The 19,171-nt window shown below is 41.7% G+C and overlaps 1 protein-coding gene across 2 annotated transcripts in view; it reads left to right on the top strand.

Moving 5' to 3' along the window:
* The window catches only part of LOC137413189 (retinol dehydrogenase 12), a 62,128-nt gene that overhangs the window by 11,396 nt on the left and 31,561 nt on the right, over window positions 1-19,171 (top strand). For both annotated transcript variants that reach the window (XM_068098593.2, XM_068098596.2), the window contains exons 3-4: window positions 15,352-15,483; window positions 15,654-15,776. In XM_068098593.2, coding sequence (XP_067954694.2) covers window positions 15,352-15,483; window positions 15,654-15,776 — 255 coding nt within the window. The remainder of the gene's footprint in view (window positions 1-15,351; window positions 15,484-15,653; window positions 15,777-19,171) is intronic.

Raw genomic sequence — 19,171 nt, 5'->3', positions numbered from 1 at the left:
CACGTTCGGCACACGTGATAGCTCGCTGCTCTCTGATTGGTTGAAGCGTTTTTTGGACATAGCTCGGTAAGTACTTGTCCGATTAATTACAAACCTTGAAAAGGCACATCCTCGGGTCCCCAGCAATATACCTGGCAAGTTTAAAGTATATCGGACCCGTGGTTGTCGAGAAACAGCGGTCACAGACACACAGACACACAGACACACAGACACACAGACACACAGAGATTACTGGAATTATAGATAGATGTACGTATATATAGATATATATTTATTTATTTATTTATTTATTTACTTATATATACATACACAGAATGTTACACACATACAGACACATCCCGGACATCCCGGACATCCCGGATACACACATCCCGGACAGAATGTTACATACACAGAACAGTCAATAAAAGGTTAACTGCTTCAAAACTTTATTAACCAAAACATTGAGAAAAAAAAATTAATTCGGAAAATGAAAACCAAATCAAATCATGGAGAAATGAAACTCATTATGCGATTATAGTTGAGGTGATCGATGTGAGCACCCCCACGCACACAACATTCATTCACATGAATTGCGAAGTTTTCAATGACGTTTCTGCAAGTTTCAATGGTTACTGTCTGCACATAAGCCTCAACTGCTGCCTTCAGATCAGGTTCAGATCTGGGGTGTACCTTGTAGACGTTATCCTTACAAGCTCCCCAGAGAAAAAATTCCAGCGGATTGAGGTCGGCGCTGTGTGGAGACCATTCATTTTCCATACACAAACTGAGAACTCATTGTCCTATTTTTTGACGCAGAAAGGCAGTTGTTTCGTTGGCTGTATGCGGGGTAGCACCGTCCTGCATGAACCACCGTTTCCGGAGGGCTGCAGTGCTCATCGATTGCTTTAAGTCTTCGTAAAATGCGTTGACGATTGACCGGTAACGTTCTTGATTGATGGTAACCGTTCTTCCGTTTTTGTCTTCAAACCAATACGGCCCAAACGCACCTCTGGAGCTGACAGCCACAAAGCAGTGACTTTTCGACCCTTAAGCGACTTCCCTTCAACCTTATCTGGACGTTGACTTCCCCAGAAAATGTTGTTGTGTGAATTGGCAGCACCATTGACGTGAAAGTATGCCTCATCACTAAACCACACATCGCCAATCCAGTTTGGGTTTGTCTCCATCTCTGCTGCAGCATCTCACACATAGCGACTCGTGCTGCTTTATCCCCATCGGTCAATTTATTGGCTGTTGTGATGTGGAAAGGAAAGAGGCTTAAATCTAGTTTCATTATTCTTCTGATACTGCTGGGATTTTTTTTTTTTTTTTTTTTTTTTTTTTTTTGTTGTATACAAGATCGAGGCTCGTGAAAGAGCGAACATTAATCACACAGAAAGACAAACCGACACATAAAACATATAACATCGGGAGCGGTAGACAAGATGGGGAGAGAGGGGGAAGGACACAAACACAACATTTGAGAGCAGGGACCGAGAGACATGGAGACATCGAGAGATCTGAGAGAGGGCGAGGGCTTTGGGGGGGGGGGGGGGGGCATGGGAAGGGGGCGGTGGGAGAGGTATAAAACATATGGACACTGCCAGGACTTCCAGGAAAGAAGTTGGAATTTCAAACAAGGTGGATCTGGGGTGAATTAGCGGGGGTAGAAAAGATCAAGGTTTTGGATGGGGGAAGATAAGAGATGGTGGTGAACAGCTGTTTTAAAGACCTGGAGGGAGGAGTGGGATTGAAGGGAGTGAGGGAGTTTGTTCCAGAGGCGGGAGAAAAGAGGAATGAAAGAGTGAAGGTGAGCAGAGAGCCGAGATTTCGGCAGTTTAACCATCAGAGGGTTGCTGGCAGATCTTGTGCGACCTGTAGGAATATTTGGGGGGCAGAGCACAGAGAGAGCTGGGGGTGCAAGGCCGGAGAGGAGTCGGTAGAAGACAGAAAGACCACCTACCTGCCTGCGGTGAGTGAGTGAAAGGCCCTCAGAGATAGCTTCATCGCGGGAGATTCCAATAATTCTGAAAGCTTTGGTTTCAACAGCGTGAAGCCGAGCTAGGTGTGAGGCAGGAGCACCGGCCCATAGGGGAGAACAGTATTCCATTGAGCTGCGGATGAAAGCCTTGTATGTGGTGAGGAGCTCAGGTGTGCCGAGGAAGGACTTCGCACGACGGAGGATGCCCAGTCGGCGACTGGCTTTGGAGGCCAGCTTGGAAATGTGGTTTTCCCAAGAAAGATCATGGCAGATAGTGAGACCCAAAATCTTGAGCGACAGAACTTCTTGGAGAGGATTGTTGAGAAAGTAGATGGGAGGGTTGTCCAGTCGATCTTTTCGGAGAGACATAGTAAGAGTGTGAGATTTGTCAGGATTGAAAGACATGTTCCACTTGTTTGACCAGTCTGTGATTTTGTCCAGGTCTTCAGAGAGTGAGGAGGCAGCAGACTGCCGATCTGAGGGAAGAGGAATGGAGCGGCAGAGAGTGGAGTCATCAGCAAAGAGATAGAGAGGATTTTCGAGAGAGTCAGAGAGATCATTGATGAAGACCAGAAAAAGCACGGGGCCCAGAACACTGCCTTGGGGAACTCCAGCCTGAACAGGAAGAGGAGATGAGAGAAACCCATTCAGGGCCACACGTTGACGACGACTAGAGAGGAAGTCCGCCAGCCATGCGTGGAGATTTCCATGGATACCAAAGGAGGAGAGTTTGGTGAGCAGAGCGGGGTGCCAGACCGTGTCGAAGGCACGTGATATGTCGAGGGAGACAGCTCTAATTTCCTGTTTGGCATTGAGGACCTCCATCCATTGTTGAGACAGCAGAAGCAGCATGTCCAGAGTAGAGTGACCTGGTCTGAAACCAAATTGATGATCAGAGATCAAGCCATTGGAGAAGAGGAAAGATTTCATATCCGAAGCAATGATGGATTCCATGACTTTGCTGATAATTGGGAGAAGGCTGATTGGTCTGTAGTTGCTAGGATCTGTTTTTGCACCTTTTTTGTGCAAAGCGGTGATGTTGGCTGATTTCCAAGCAGATGGCAGTTGACCTTGAGCAAAAGAGAGGGTGAAGAGAACAGAGAGAGGGTGAGATAGAGCAGCAGAGCAGGATTTTAGGACCCGTGGGCTGATGCCGTCGGGTCCAGTTGCAGAATCAGAGTCGAGGGTTGACAGAAACTTTTCCACCTTGTCAGGAGGAAAGGACACGGAGTCCAGGAGCAGCAGGGTACGACTGGGTATGGTGGGTACAGAGAGGGATGGGTTTGGGACACAAGATTTAGAGGCAAACACAGAGTTGAGGCATTCAGCTTTTTTACGTGCGGAGTCAGCTGTGTAGCCGTTTGAGGTAAGGGAGGGGATGGAGGGGGAACAAACACCAGAAACGGATTTGACCAGACGCCACCAGGATTTGGAAGAGGGAGACAGATAAGAGAGTTCGGTCTTGAGAATGGAGAGATATTGTTTCCTGGCTCTCCTGAGGGTGGACACACACTTGTTTCGGGCTTTGTGAAAGGAAATGAGATTTCCTTCCGTTGGATTTGCTTTCCAGGAGACGAAGGCAAGTTGTTTCTGGGCAACAGCCTCACCACAAGATTCCGTGTACCATGGACGGGAGGAAGGGTATGACAACTGAAGACGAGATGGGATAAATCTGTGCATGAGAGAGAGCAATTTACTTTGGAAGAATTCCCAGGATGAGTTGATGTCAGAGGTGGTAGAGATGGGAGACCAGTCCAGATGATACTTGTGAAACCCAGTTTGAGACCCAGTTCAGCCGATCTTTGTCGATGCGATTTCTTCAGACTTTGCATGACTGACTCACGAACTCGTTCCATGTTTCCTTCACACCGTACACTCCTTCGGGGACCGGACCTTCTCTTGTTAATGTTGAGAATCGTCCCTTCACTTTCAAACTTTTTCACAAGTTTCCAAATGGCTGGCTTGCTTGGCTTGTTTCTGGGATGCACTCCATATTCAGTACAGAACCTCGTCTGGACGGAAGCAATTGATTTGGTCTCAAAATACCCCATGACAATGTTTACTCTTTGCGCCGTAGAAAACGTAATTTTTCCCATAGAATGCTTTGGTTATGCTTGAATGACTTCTCCAAAGATCATTGATCACTCCTGCAAAACAAAAAAAAAAATTAAGGTAATGACAAAGTACAAAGGTCATTTTAAGTGGTTAACCCTTTATTGACACAACATGTATATATATATATATATATATATATATATATATATATATATATATATATATATATATATATACCGCGCCAACAATACCGTGTGGGTCCCGGAGGTACAAATCCCGCACGCCGGTCCTTGCGAGACCGACGCCACACCGATTCCCTCCGGTCCCCACGGCGCACCACTCATCGGTGGCTCACGTACTCTACCAGTCTCACTGACCCCTACCCCGGTCGGTGTCGATGCCTGAGCCTGATTACCCCTCATACTCCATTTCGTACTCGCACACACCGGTGTACACACTCTCCCCACACAATCCATACTCGCACACACCGGTGCACACACTCTCTTCACACAATCCATACTCGCACACACCGGTGCGCGCACTCTCTCCACACACTCCGTACTCGCACACACTCTCTCCACACACTCCGTACTCGCACTCACTGGTGCGCAAACTCTCTCCACACCCTCCGTACTCGCACAGCCCGCCGCACAGATGCCTTTCACACACTCTGTCTCAGTCGTACCCCTCACAATGGGCCCTTCACGAATTCCTGGGTCTGTCCTTTATCCCAAGCTAGTCAAACACCCCATCGCAACAAACACATTCCCGAAATCGCCACTCACCTCGGGACTCACCTTCCCCCGTCCCTCTTCAAGAACCTGTAATCTTTCTATTTGATTAACAGGTATTTCATCACGGTCCGAGCACCACTCTTGCACACATTCCATCAATTCCTTCCGGAATTCATTCCCCTCTCTCCTTCTGTCTTTTCAATCTCTATTATTCCTTCGTCCACCTCCTCCAGCTTCTATTTTACCTCTATTTTCCGTTGCGCCTCTACTATTTCCTGCTCTAACTCTACCTTCGTCGGTTTCTCTACCTCCCGCGTCAATACTTCGTTGAAAAGAAGGCTCAACTGAGAGAGCTGATTCAGGAGAAAGCAGCAGGCCTGTTAATCAGATTAAGAATAAACAATTTGAAGGTATTAGACACCCCTAGTAAATCTTTCTTCCAAATGGATTTTGTAAATAAGTCACCCAAAACTTTTTTCTCTGTACAAGACTTTAGGGGAAACATGGTTGCCAAACCTGGAGATTTAAGGTTGGGCATTAGAGAGTTTTTTTCAAACGTTTATGCAAAACAAAATGTTTGTGAGCAAACCATGGCATTTTTAACTTCTCACCTTTCATCCCTAACTGAGCCTGTGCCTGGGCCTGGATTCACCAATTACTTTGCCTGAGCTAACACAGGCCCTAACTGAAATGGACTCGGGGAAAGCTCCTGGGATTGACGGCCTACCGGCAGAATTTTTCTTGGCTTTTTGGGACCTTTTGGGCCCTGAATTATTGAATGTCCTGGAGTCATCCTTGGTGCTTGGAGAACTACCACTAAGCTTTAGAAGAGCAGTGGTGTCGCTGATTCCAAAGACTGGAATCTACAACATGTAAAGAATTGGCGGCCGGTCTCGTTATTATGTACGGACTACAAAATATTGTCAAAAGTGTTGGCCAGTCGGTTGAAGCCGGTAATCGGTGATCTCGTCCACCATGATCAGAATTACTGCATCCCAAACAGATCTATTTATGATAATATTTTTTTGATCAGAGATTTAATGGAATGTGATTGCTTGGAAAAAGATTTTGGGATAATATTCCTTGATTTGGAAAGGGCTTTTGATAGTGTTGATCATGTTATTTTGTATCGTGTGCTAGAAGCATGTGCCTTTGGTACCTTTAGGGCCTACATGACTTTGTTGTACAACAATATATTTAGTTTATTTAAAATAAATAACGAACTCAGTTCTCCGGTACAGGTTCAAAGAGGGGTGAGACAAGGATGCCCGGTTTCTGGGTTATTATTTTCCTTGGTAATGGAATCACTCCTAATTTTATTTAGGAAAAAATATTTCAAGAGTGACTGTATCCCCTGGGAGTCCTTCAGTAGTTGTATCGGCTTATGCAGATGATGTCTGTGTGGTTGTTAAGAAGGAGAGTGACATCCCTGCACTTGTTTAATGTTTAAATCTGTTTTGCCTCACTTCTTCTTTGAAGTGGAACTGGGACAAGAGTAAGGCCTTATGGATTCCCTGTCTCAAGAACATTCCACCTGGAAGAGTGCTGGTACCACCTGTGCATCTACCAACAAAGTTAAAATGGGTGGAAGACGGAGTCAAATACCTTGGGGTTTTCCTGGGATCTCCACATTACGTCCTCAAAAATTGGGATGGGATTGTTGAGCACGTCAAAAAAAGATTGGGACTGTGGAAACGAGCTCTGCCCCACCTTTCCTACAAAGGCAGGGTTCTAGTGGTTAATAATTTGGTGGCTTCTTCCCTGTGGCATAGGTTTATCTGCCTTCAGCCGCCGGAGGCAATACTAAAGGCATTGCAGAGGCTACTGGTGGATTTTTTTTGGAGTGGTCACCATTGGTTATGACCAAATGTCATATGTAGCCCCTTGTCTGAAGGTGGCCAGGGACTGATCGACATAAAAAGTCGTATCATGGCTTTTCGGCTGTGTACCATACAGCAGTTGCTGTACAAGGAACGACTGCCAAGCCGACTTCTGGCATATCACATGCTGCAAAAAGCAAGCGGGCTTGGATACGGCCTTGAACTTTTCTTAATCCAACTCCAACATGTCGACACATCTCATCTACCATCATTCTATCAGAGCCTTCTGAATGCCTGGCAAAGCCTTTCGACTAGTCGCCAGCAAGAAACCTATGCAACAAACATGTTTGTGGAAGAACCCCTTTTTTACAACCCGCTTTTTCCTGCAATTCCAAGAAGCCGAGACTTTTATCAACACTTTATTACGGCAGGCATAATCAAAGTGTTGGACCTCCGCCATGATTCTGGTTGGGGGTGGAAGTCGGTGCAAGAGATAGCTGATATGACTGGAATATGGTCAAACAGAATAATCGGAAGAGTCCTAAAGGAAATAGGAAAGAAAAGCTTCCAACTTGGACTAAGATGGACCCAGGAAGTTTTGGTGACATCCAATGACTGGCAATTTCCTGGTTTATTGGTACAGCCTAGTCACGGAGACTTGCCCCCAATTAGTGAGGGACAAAACATTTTTCAGAAATGCAGTAGTAAAGACCTGTATCGTTTATGTACTGCAGTTCTGCTTGGGAACTCACCGTTAAATGGAGTGGCCAGGTGGAAAGGGCTAATGCCGGAAGGACTCCCATCTGAGCCTGCATGGGAATCAATATACAGTAAGCTGGTAAGTAAAAGGACAGGTGATCTCCAGTGGCGAATGATACACTGAATCATTCCGTCTCATAAATTAGTGAGTCATTTCGCGCCCACATCTACGTGTTGCCCGTTCTGTGTTTACACAGAGGATGTGTTCCATGCGTACGTTGATTGTGCAAGGCTTGTGCCTTTATTTCAATGGCTGAACTACATGGCTGGAAAAATGAAGATCACTTTTTCTCTGCGATCATTTATTTTTGGTTTCAATGATATGAAAGAACATGTACATATGGTGTTTTTGTTTTTAGTGGCCACGGCGAAAATGGCAATTTATTTATCGAGGAAGGAAAAACTGAAAGGAAAGCCGATTGGGCAATGTGATGTCTTGTTCTTTTTTAATGCCTTGATATCTGCAAGACTCAAACTTGAATTTTGTGTTTCTGAAAGAAAGAAATGTATTTATGAGTTTATGAACATTTGGTGTTTTGATGGGATCTGCATGGTGCAGGAGAATGAATTAATGATATATTTGTAGGTTTGTTTGGATTGAATCAGTGTGTGGTCGGTTTTTCTGTTGTTGTTTTTCTTTTCTAGTTCATTGTACTGTTTTGAATTCCTTTCCTTTCCTGTCATTATCTTTTTTTTCTTTTCTGTGTTTTCGATTATTGTGCTTGTATTGAATAGTATCTTCACCGACTGGCTTGTATTTTTATATTTTTGTAATAAAAAGTCTAAAAGTCAAAAGTCTCTCTCTCTCTGTGTCTCTCTCTCTCTCTCTCTCTCTCTGACTGTGTCTGTGTATCTCTCTCTCTCTCTCTCTCTCTCTCTCTCTCTCTCTCTCTCTCTCTCTGTCTCTCTCTCTGTGTCTGTGTGTGTCTCTCTCTCTCTCTCTCTCTCTCTCTCTCTCTCTCTCTCTCTCTCTCTCTGTGTCTCTGTCTGTGTGTGTCTCTGTGTCTCTGTCTGTGTGTGTCTCTGTGTGTGTGTGTCTCTCTCTCTCTCTCTCTCACTCTCTCTCTCTCTCTCTCTCTCTCTCTCTCTCTTTCTCTTTCTCTCTCTCTCTCTCCCTCCTGTTCTTGTCATTCTGTTACGTCCTGATATTTTCTTGGTCTTGCTCCTCCACGAGCCTCGACATTGTATACAAAATGCTTCAGCCCCATAATTAATACGTAGATAGCCTCTTCAGATATCTGCGAGTTTGTATCAGCATCATTGTGGGAAAGCACATCGAGAAGCATGGGGGAATTCCAACATGTGCAAATGTTATGCTTCCATATCTAAATAAAGAAAATATGTCCTTAGCTGTTAAAACTGCCTCTGAGCATACAGATGTCGAGCTACTCTGATACTTTAGCCTAACTCTCCAAACTGAACAGGTAAGTTTCTTTTCGCTTCCTCCTGCGTTTGCAGAACCTGGCTTCGCATCATTTATGGGCACATAGCTATGCTGCTGATGCATTATGGCAGGAATTTATACTTTTGACAGTGTCAAAGGACGCCATCGGGTCTCTCTACCTAACACCCCTGGGAATATTACTGTAAACAAATTTGAATTTTAACTCCCCACTCCTCTCTACCCCTCTTCTCCAAAATCCCACCAATTTAGCTCAAAAATTAAAATCATTATTTTTATTGGTCGTTTGTGACGTCATGCCCTTTCCCCTTCTGTGATTAATATTATGTAAAAAGACATTTCCACAAATGGTATATGTTCTCTTTATATAAGAAACATGGTTGAAAGGTTAACATGCCATCACATAAGGAACTTTTATTATACAGTTTCTTCTTCCAACCCACAACCCACAATCATCTGCTGCTAAGATTCATTCTTCAAGAAGCACCAATGAGCTGAGGGAATAATGTTTTATTGCCATTCCGATGCAGAGTGTTATTGTTCCTGATTTTCTATGGTTCATTAAGTCGTGATGGTTGCATTTATCATTTTTTGTGTATTTGAGGATCCCTGATGATGCATCGCTTCTTATCCTTTGCTCATTGAATCCTCGGTCACAAATATCTCGTCTTTTATTTTTGCTTGATTTGAACATCTCCCACTATGTATTGATTCCAAAGTTAAGGCAAAAATAAATAAATAAATAAATAAATGGAGGCATCTTTCTAAGGGTGATAATCTAGGATAGGTGACCATGGGTGTCTAACTTTACGCGTGGTCGCCTGTGTCGACCTAGATTCAGTCTGACGTCACCAATGGGAAGTGTTGCACATCTCGAAGAGTATTTTGAGGACCAAGAGTAAAACATTTTTTATGTGGATTAATCACTCAAGGTATAATAATGTATTTTATTGTCATAATTACTTGCATCTGCCACCGAAGGTGGGTGGAGGTGATGTTTTCACCCCTGTCTGTCTGTTTGTTATGACTGTCTTGTTTGTTCGGTCTGTCTTGTTTGTTCGATCTGTCTTGCTTGTTACTTGCGAAAATCGAAGATTTTTCAAGTATATTGGTTGGTCTTTTGCGTTATTACTTGGCAAAAATGTTGTTGTTTTTTGGAAGTATTTAATCACTCCCGTTTGTGTATTTGTGTGTATTTGTGTGTTTGTCTGTCCGCTCACTTATACTTGCCTACAGGTCACAATTTTAAACCGATTTTCATGAAACTTCACCAAATGGTAGAGTTCGTTGTCTGACAAAATCCTATATATTTTTGAGGTCGAAATGTCAAAAGGTCAATATAGGCCAAAGGTCAACCACTTTTTTTTGAATTTCTAAAATCCTCAATTTTCATCTGATTGACTTGTTATTAGAATAGGATTTACATATCGGCTGACTGAATTCAACTACTAACTGTTTTTGAGATTAGCGTAGACCAAAAGGTCAACATAGGCCAAAGGTCAACCACTGTTTTTTCGAATGTCTAAAATCCTCAATTTTCATCTGATTGACTTGAAATTAAAATAGGATTTACATATCAGCGAAAGGAATTCAACCACCAAATATTTTTGAAATCAGCGTCGGCCAAAAGGTCAACATAGGCCAAAGGTCAACAAGCATTTCAAATTTCTAAAATCCTCAATTTTCATCCGATTGACTTGAAAATTTAAGACGAATTGCATATCAGTTAACTGAATTCAAACACCAACTATTTTTGAGGTCAACATAGATCATAAGGTCAACATAGGCCAAAGGTCAACCACTTTTTTTTGAATTGCTAAAATCCTCAATTTTCATCCAATCGACCTGAAATTTGAATAGGATTTTCATATCAGCCAACTGAATTCAACCACCAACTATTTTTGAGATCAACATAGGTCATAAGGTCAACATAGGCGAAAGGTCAACCACTTTTTTGAAATTTCTAAAATCCTTAATTATTGTCATATCAGCGAACTGAATTAAACCACCAACTATTTTTGAGATCAACATAGGCCAAAAGGTAAATATAGGCCAAAGGACAACAACTTTTTTTCGAATTTCTAAAATCCTCAATTTTCATCTGTTGACTTGAAATTTGAATAGGATTGTCATATCAGCTACCTGAAATCAACTACCAACTATTTTTGAGATCAACATAGATCATAAGGTCAACATAGGCCAAAGGTCAACAAGCATTTCAAATTTCTAAAATCCTCAATTTTCATCTGATTGACTTGGAATTTGAATTGGATTTTCATGTCAGCGACCTGAATTCTACCACCAACTATTTTTGAGATCAACATAGGTCATAAGGTCAACATAGGCCAAAGGTCAACCACTTTTTTCGAATTTCTAAAATCCTCAATTTTCATCCAATTGACCTGAAATTTGAATAGGATTTTCATATCAGCCAACTGAATTCAACCACCAACTATTTTTGTGATCAACATAGGTCATAAGGTCAACATAGGCCAAAGGGCAAACTTGGAATTTGAATGGGATTTTCATGTCAGCGAACAGAATTCTACCAGCAACTATTTTTGAGATCAACTTCGGCCAAAAGGTAAACATAGGCCAAAGGTCAACCACTTTTTTTCAAATTTCTAAAATCCTCCATTTTCATCCGTTGACTTGAAATTTGAATAGGATTTTCATATCAGCTAACTGAATTCAAGCACCAACTATTTTTGAGGTCAACATAGGCCAAAAGGTCAACATAGGCCAGATTTCTAAAATTGTCAAGTTTCATGCGATTAACTAAAGTTTTGAAGACGATTTGCATATCCGGTCATTGAATTCAACCACTAATTGTTTTTGGGGTCAAAGGAGGCTCTACTGAGTGCCTTTCTACTTTGTTCTCTTTTGCGAAGTGTCGCTCTATGAGTGATTTTTCATTCTGTCTGTTTGTCTGTCTGTATATCAGTAGCCTACGGGTCCCAATTTTCAACTGATCTTCACAAAACTTCACCAAAAGGCAGAGTTGGTTATAAGCAAGAAACCTATTGTTTTTGGCGTCAAAAGGTCAATAGGTCAACATAGGCCAAAGGTCACCAACTTTGTCAAATATCTAAAATGCTCAATTTTCATCTGATTGACTTGAAATTTGAAGAGGATTTGCATATCTGATCACTGAATTCAATCACCAATTATATTTTAGGTAAACATAGGCCAAAGGCCAACATAAGCCAAAAGGTCTACATGGGCCAAAAGGTCAATATAGGCCAAATTTCTTTAATCCTCAATTTTCATCTGATTAACTAGAAATTTGAAGAGAATTTGCATATCTGGTCACTAAATCCAACCACCAAGTATTTTTGAGGTCAACCTACGCCAAAAGGTCAACATAGGCCAAATTTCTAAAATCCTCAATTTTCATCTGATTGACTTGAAATTTTAAGAGGATTTGAATGCTAGGTCACTGAAATCATCCACCAATTATTTTAGAGGTCATCATAGGCCAACAACTTATTTTAGGGATTTCGCAAGTATCGTGCTATGCACGACATATTTCTTCTTTGTTACTTGCCGGAATAGATTCCGGCAAGTATGTTGGTTGGTTGGTTTGTCTGGCTGTCTGTTTATCTGTCTGTTTGTGCGCAGTACAACGTCTACATCGTTGAACATAGCATCGCCATACTTTATACACATATTTTCCTTGCCCTGGAATAGACTGTGCCCAATTTTTAACTCTCTAGGCCCAAGGTCAAGCTCAAGGTCACCCAAAACGTTTGAATTGAATGTCAAAATAAAGCTCCGCCCTCAGGGCGGGTACCGTTGCTCGTACTATATAATGGCGATACAACAATTTTTTACCGCTTTGCTTTGAAGAACGGGCATGAAGGGGGGAGGAGCGTGTTAATATGTCTGGTTGAAGGCTTTGGGTGGTGAGGGGGCTTGAAGCCAGATTTTAATTTTACAGCCGCCATGTTGGTGCTCGCCGTCACTGCGATGCGAAGCGAAACACGCCTCAGAGCTGTCACATTCACAATCGCTATATCGTATACGTACTCCCGATACGTCTTTCGTCATTGTAAAAACTACCAAGTCAACAGTTAAAAGGATTTTGAGCCGATAGATGTTACGGCCTTGGCAAGATCGATGGAGACAGCGATCTGTTAACTTATACACCGCCCAAATAGCTATGTGGAATTCTCTCATGTAGGGATTCAACCCACGTCGTTTGAACTTTGGCAGGGGTCATTATTGACTTTTAATGATGTTTATATACGAATCAAAAATAAGATAATTGGTTTTGGGTCGTCCTTTACGCATATCTCATGGGATTGTGCGTTGGAGAGCCGACCGTGATGGCGGGGAGTGGTTTCTAAATCAAAAAGTACCTTCCGACAAGTCCTCGGTCTCTGACCAATTTTTCATTTGTTTGTTACTTGCCGGAAAAGATTCCAGCAAGTATGTTTGTCTGTCTGTTTGTCTGTTCGTTTGTCTGTCTGTTTGTCTGTTTGTCTGTTTGTGTGCAGTAGTACGTCTACATCGTTGCACAGAGCATCGCCATACTTTACACACATATTTGTCTTGCCCTGGAATAGACTGTGCCCAATTTTTAACTCTCTAGGCACAAGGCCTCCATGATGACATCACAATTCAATAATTCGACAAGTACAAAACTTCATCCAATCAAGATGCAATTTATTGAGCGCCATGTCGGCATAAACTGGTGGAGAAAAAAAAAAATGATGACATCATCGGTCACGTGGTTCGGCCGCCATCTTGGAAAAACCAAAAAACTTTGCACCTCCATATCTCCGAAAGCGCTGAATAGAAAAAATTGAGACAGCTCATTGTAAAGAACTCTCCATGGAGAATAAAATATGTTAATGATGATGTCATAGGTGCCTCCATTAAGCCGTCATAATTCGACAAGTACAAAACTTCATCCGATCAAGATGAAATTTCTTGAGCATAATCTAGTTGCACTGGAATAGACTGTGCCCAGTTCTTAACTATCTAGGCCAAAGGCCTCCATTATGACGTCATAATTCGACAAGTACAAAACTTCATCCAATCAAGATGCAATTTATTGAGCGCCATGTCGGCATAAACTGGTGTAGAAAAAAAATAAATTATGACGTCATCGGTCACGTGGTTTGGCCGCCATCTTGGAAAAACCGAAAAACTTTGCACCTCTATATCTCTGAAAGTGCTGAATAGAAAAAATTGAGACATAGCTCATTGTAAAGAACTCTCCATGGGGAATAAAATATGTTAATGATGATGCCATAGGTGCCTCCATTAAGACGTCATAATTCGACAAGTACAAAACTTCATCCGATCAAGATGAAATTTCTTGAGCAATATCTAGGAATAAATTAGTTTAGAAAACAAAAAATGATGACGTCATTGGTCATGTGGTTCGGCTGCTATATTTTTAATTCTGGCAAGTCCTCGTTCTCTGACTGATTTCTAGTTTGTTTGTCTGTGAGTGCGATAACTCATGAAGGTTTTCAGCTATCTTCTTAAAACTTTACCAGAGGATTCCAAAGGACAAAAGTAATGCTGTCAATGGTTTTGACTATCTAGAATATAGATCAAAGGTGAAAGGTTAAGGTCAAACGTCAAGGTCAAGGGTCAAGGTTTTCTAATTTGTTTGTTCGGGCGATATCTCAGCCATCCTTTGAGCTGGGAAGCTGATATTTGGGCATTATAGTGAACACATGCTTTAGCAAAAACACTTTATTATTATTTTATTTATCAATTAATTGATTCTTTACTTAATTATTATCGATTTATTAAGTACTTATTTATTTCCTTTCTCATCTGTGCAATATCTCAGGCATCTTTTAAGCGAGGAAGCTGATATTTGGACAGGATGATGACCAAGTGATTTGGCTGTAAATGGCATTTGTGATTTATTGATTAATGAATTAATTGATGAATTGTTTAATTTTTCGATTAATTAATTAATTGCTTTTCAAAAGATTATAGATTCGGATGAAACATTGGTGGTTTCGGTATGCTATTAGCCAATTGGTTAACAATTTAACTATTCTACGATTATTATTTATTTGTTTTACTTACGCCTGACATCCTTTCTTGTTTGTCTGTCTGTTTGTTTGTTTTACTGTGACCAGGATATCTCAAAAAGTTGTGGACGGATTCGAACGAAATTTGGTGGAAAGGTTGGGTATTTGACAAGGATGAAATGATTAGATTTTGGTTTGGAGTGGATAATTTTTTAAGTGATTTTTCACCATTGATAGATCGGGTAAAAAACTATGTATAGCACGATATCTCAAAAAGTTATGGACAAACTCAGTCGCAACTTAGTGGGCAGATTGGGTTTGTGGCAAGGACTAATCGTTTCGATTGTGGTTCAGGTCCTGATCCAGATATGGCCTATCAGTAGGATCAAAACATAAACTGTTGAGCCTGGCAGAGGTATGCTCCCTACCGATTGCTGTTCTAGTTGAGTATGAATTGGAATGGCAAACAGGGATTGAGGGGTGGGTTAGATCTAGCCTTACTCTTTCTTAATCGTATAGTTTTCATTAAGTATTTAAACAGTCATTCTGGTCCCTTCTTCAGGCACTTGTCCAAATGTAAGTTTTGTATAAGCAATCTTTTTCCTTTATTTTCCAGGTATTGGCTACTACATTGCCTTGGGTCTAGCACGACGAGGATCGAATGTCATCTTAGCATGTCGCAACAAAATCCGGGGTGAAGCTGCAGCCAGGGAAATAAACATCATTCTTTCCAAGTTCTCCTGCAAAGGTCTTGCCTCAAATGAATGCCTCTTGTTGGATGTACTGATGTCAAATTGGGAATGCTCAGCTCACCAGATATTGCATGATTTGTATGTCCTTTACACTGTGTCTCATTGTATGTATATCTCACTACCTCCCCTTCTCAAATCTACTCTGTGTAACTTTGTACCTTACCAGGCCATGCTGAGTTCTGGCTACTAGATTTGAGCTCCATGCAATCGGTTCGCTCATTTGCCTCTCGCTTTGTCCAAGAAAAAGGCATGCATCTGAATATTCTCGTCAACAACGCTGCCATTTCAGGTTTGCTTTTCTATTTGCCTGCCAATTCAGACATGAAAAAGCAATAACGCAACATAGGATGAAGCCATTCAAAATGTTCCAGGGACGAGATATTAAAAATAGTCCAATACATGCCAACCAATTGTTTCAATGTAATGTGTGTGACTGTATGTATGTATGTATGTATGTATGTATGTATGTATGTATATATATATATATATATATATATATATATATATATATAATTATATATATATATATATATATATATATATATATATATATATACATATATATATATATATATATATATACATATATATATATATATATATATATATATATATATATATATATATATATATATATATATATATATATATATATATATATATAACAGTATATACAGACTTGGCATTTAATATGGAATTTTTTTTTTTCTTGACGGGTTTACTTTCTTAACTCAGTATATCAATCTGGTGAGTTTATTTTACACTTTGGTGATTTATTTGTTAAAAGAACCATGTCACTGATTGTCTGTCGCAGCAAGAAGTCAACAACAGGATTATATCACAGGTGGCGTGGCAAAATTTACGGACAGGTGCATTTGACGATTGGCTTCACACTCGGGTATACAAGGGTTGTTGCGTTCTGTATTAGTGGAAAACAACTGCTGCACGTCTCCAAAAGTTATTGCCGCTTCCTCTGGAGATGGTCCGTCAACTCGACAATGCTGTTTGTCATGGAGTGGTGGCTTTACGAAATTACAGCATGAAAGTGCGTGCTATTGCTCGGCAGTATGGCATCACTCAAGGTCAGGTGTCAAAGATCCTGAAACGAAATGCTCAGAGGGGTGTCCCTACTCCAATACCGAGGCCAGGACGTCCCCGCAGAACCACAAGGAGGGATGATCGCCAGCTGCACCGGTTAGTCCGCAATGGCCGTACCAAGTCAGCTAATCGGCTTAGGGCTGAGTGGCAGCAACTGACAAATGTGCCTGTATCCAGAAGGCTAGTCAACCAATGACTGGTTCAAGCAGGCTATCGTGCCAGGCGTCCCCTGAGAAAGCCACGCCTGACCAGACAACATCACCAGTGCCGATTGCAGTGGGCCAGAGAGCACCGTCATTGGCAGCCAGGACACTGGAATCACGTGATCTTCAGTGACGAGTCTAGATTTCTGGTCTATCGTCAAGATGGCCGCGTCCGAGTGCGCAGACAAGTGCATGAAGCCTACAACAAAGATTGTATAGTGCCAAGACTATACAATGGAGGTGGTGGAGTGACCGTTTGGGCTGCTTTTCATGCAGGGGGCAAAATTGACCTGGTTGTTCTGAATGGAAACCTGAACCAGTTCAAGTACAGGGCCATTCTGGAAGAAACATTCCTTCCATTTGCTCGTGCAGCCTTTCGAGGAAACTTTGTCTTCCAAGATGACAATGCATGGCCTCATCGTGCTCACATGATCCAACACTTTCTTGCTGACTGTGGTGTAGAGCATATGGAGTGGCCTGCCATGTCCCCGGATATGAATCCGATAGAGAACTTGTGGGCAGAATTAACGCGTCAAATCGACAACTTGGACCAGCAGCCCACCTCTGTGCGTGAATTGCAGCAGGCTATAGTCACTGCATGGCAAGCGATTCCTGTCCAAACCTTGGCAAATCTCGTGACCAGCATGTCTCAACGTGCACGTGCTTTCCTGAATGCTCGTGGGGGTTACACGAAGTACTGAACTGTAATTTTACTCTCCGTAATCCCAGTCGTAATTTAACTTTTGTTTTTGTTAAAAAAAAATTTGGCTAATGTGCAAAATAAAGAGATACTTCTGGAAAACGTACAGAAGTTTAACACAGTACTGTCCGTGAATTGAGTTCGATATCAGTTTACATCACTTTAAAGGATCAATTTATTTGCTTCAAAATGTCAAATGTGGTTTTTGTTTCTTTTAAAGGTCACATTAACAAAATCTAGAATAATTTCAACATAATTCCAATGAACTTTTGGTTCTAAGACATCTTGAAAAGTAAGTTCACCCCCACAAAAAAAATATTCCATATTAAATGCCAAGTCTGTATATACAGTCAAGTGAAAAAGTAAGTACACCCCATGTAAAGTTTTGACTTTTTCAACATATTTCAACATGCAGCTATTTTATCTTCATTTCAACAATATTGAAAGATAAAGGTGATATAATATAACAAATATCATGAAACATTTACATTTTGTAGTCCATTGTATAATTTAAACAAACATAAATGCAAATTTTGCACGTGGAAAAAGTAAGTACACCCTTGGCTCTAATAGGTGGTATTGCCCCCTTTGGCAGAAACAACCTCAAGTAGGCGTATCTTATAACTGTCTCCCAGTCTCTGACATCAACTGGGAGAAATTTTTGCCCACTCCTCCATGCAGAATTCTTTCAGCTGTGCGATGTTTGAGGGGTTTCTTGCATGCACAGCTCTTTACAAATCCCCCCTCAAGATCTCGATGGGATTTAGATCCGGGCTTTGACTTGGCCATTCCAGAACCCTCCATTTCTTTCTTTTCTGCCATTCCTTGGTGGATTTACTGGTATGTTTAGGGTCATTGTCATGTTGCAAGGTCCACCTTCGGTTGAGCTTCAACTTTCCCACATATGGCCTCACATTATCCTCAAGCACCCTCTGGTACAATGAAGAGTTCATAGTGGATTCTATTATGGTGAGCTTCCCAGGCCCTGATGCAGCAAAGCTGCCCCAAACCATAAAATTTCCACCACCATGCTTTACAGTTGGTATCAGGTTCTTGTGGTCAAATGCTGTCTTTGGTTTTCGCCAAACATGTCTTCTGGTACTGTGGCCAAATAGCTCTACCTTTGGCTCATCTGTCCAGAGCACATTGTTCCAGAAGTGCTGGTCTTTGCCTCGGTGTTCATTGGCAAATTTTCGTCTTGCCCTGATGTTCTTTCTGGACAGCAAAGGTTTCCTCCTGGCACACCTCCCATGTAGATCAAATTTGTGCAGCCTCTTTCTAATGGTAGACTCGTGCTCTTTGACATCAACAGTGGCAAGAGCTACCTGTAGGTCCCGTGATGACATTCTGGGGTTTTTACAGACTTCTTTCAGCATCTTGCGGTCTGTTCTCGGGCTGAACTTGCTGGGGCGGCCTGGCCTGAACAAGTTGGCAGTTGTTTGCAATCTTCTCCACTTGTAGATGATCTTCGGACAGTCGAATGATTGATTTCAAATTGTTTGGAGATCTTTTTAAATCCCTCCCCAGACTCGTAGGCATCTACAACCTTCTTTCTGAAGGCCTCAGAGAGCTCTTTTGATCGAGGCATGGTGACGCCGCACACTTCAACAACAAAGAGCAAACCAAACGAAATGTCTGAGGTTTAAATAAGACAGGTTCCTCCAAGATCCTCTCTAACGATGT

The sequence above is a fragment of the Myxine glutinosa genome, chromosome 1, assembly GCF_964187855.1.
Source record: "Myxine glutinosa chromosome 1, kmMyxGlut1.1, whole genome shotgun sequence".
In the NCBI taxonomy this organism is placed as follows: Eukaryota; Metazoa; Chordata; class Myxini; order Myxiniformes; family Myxinidae; genus Myxine; species Myxine glutinosa.
The sequence above is the reverse complement of the archived record's forward strand: the minus strand, read 5'-3'. Positions and strand labels throughout refer to the sequence as shown.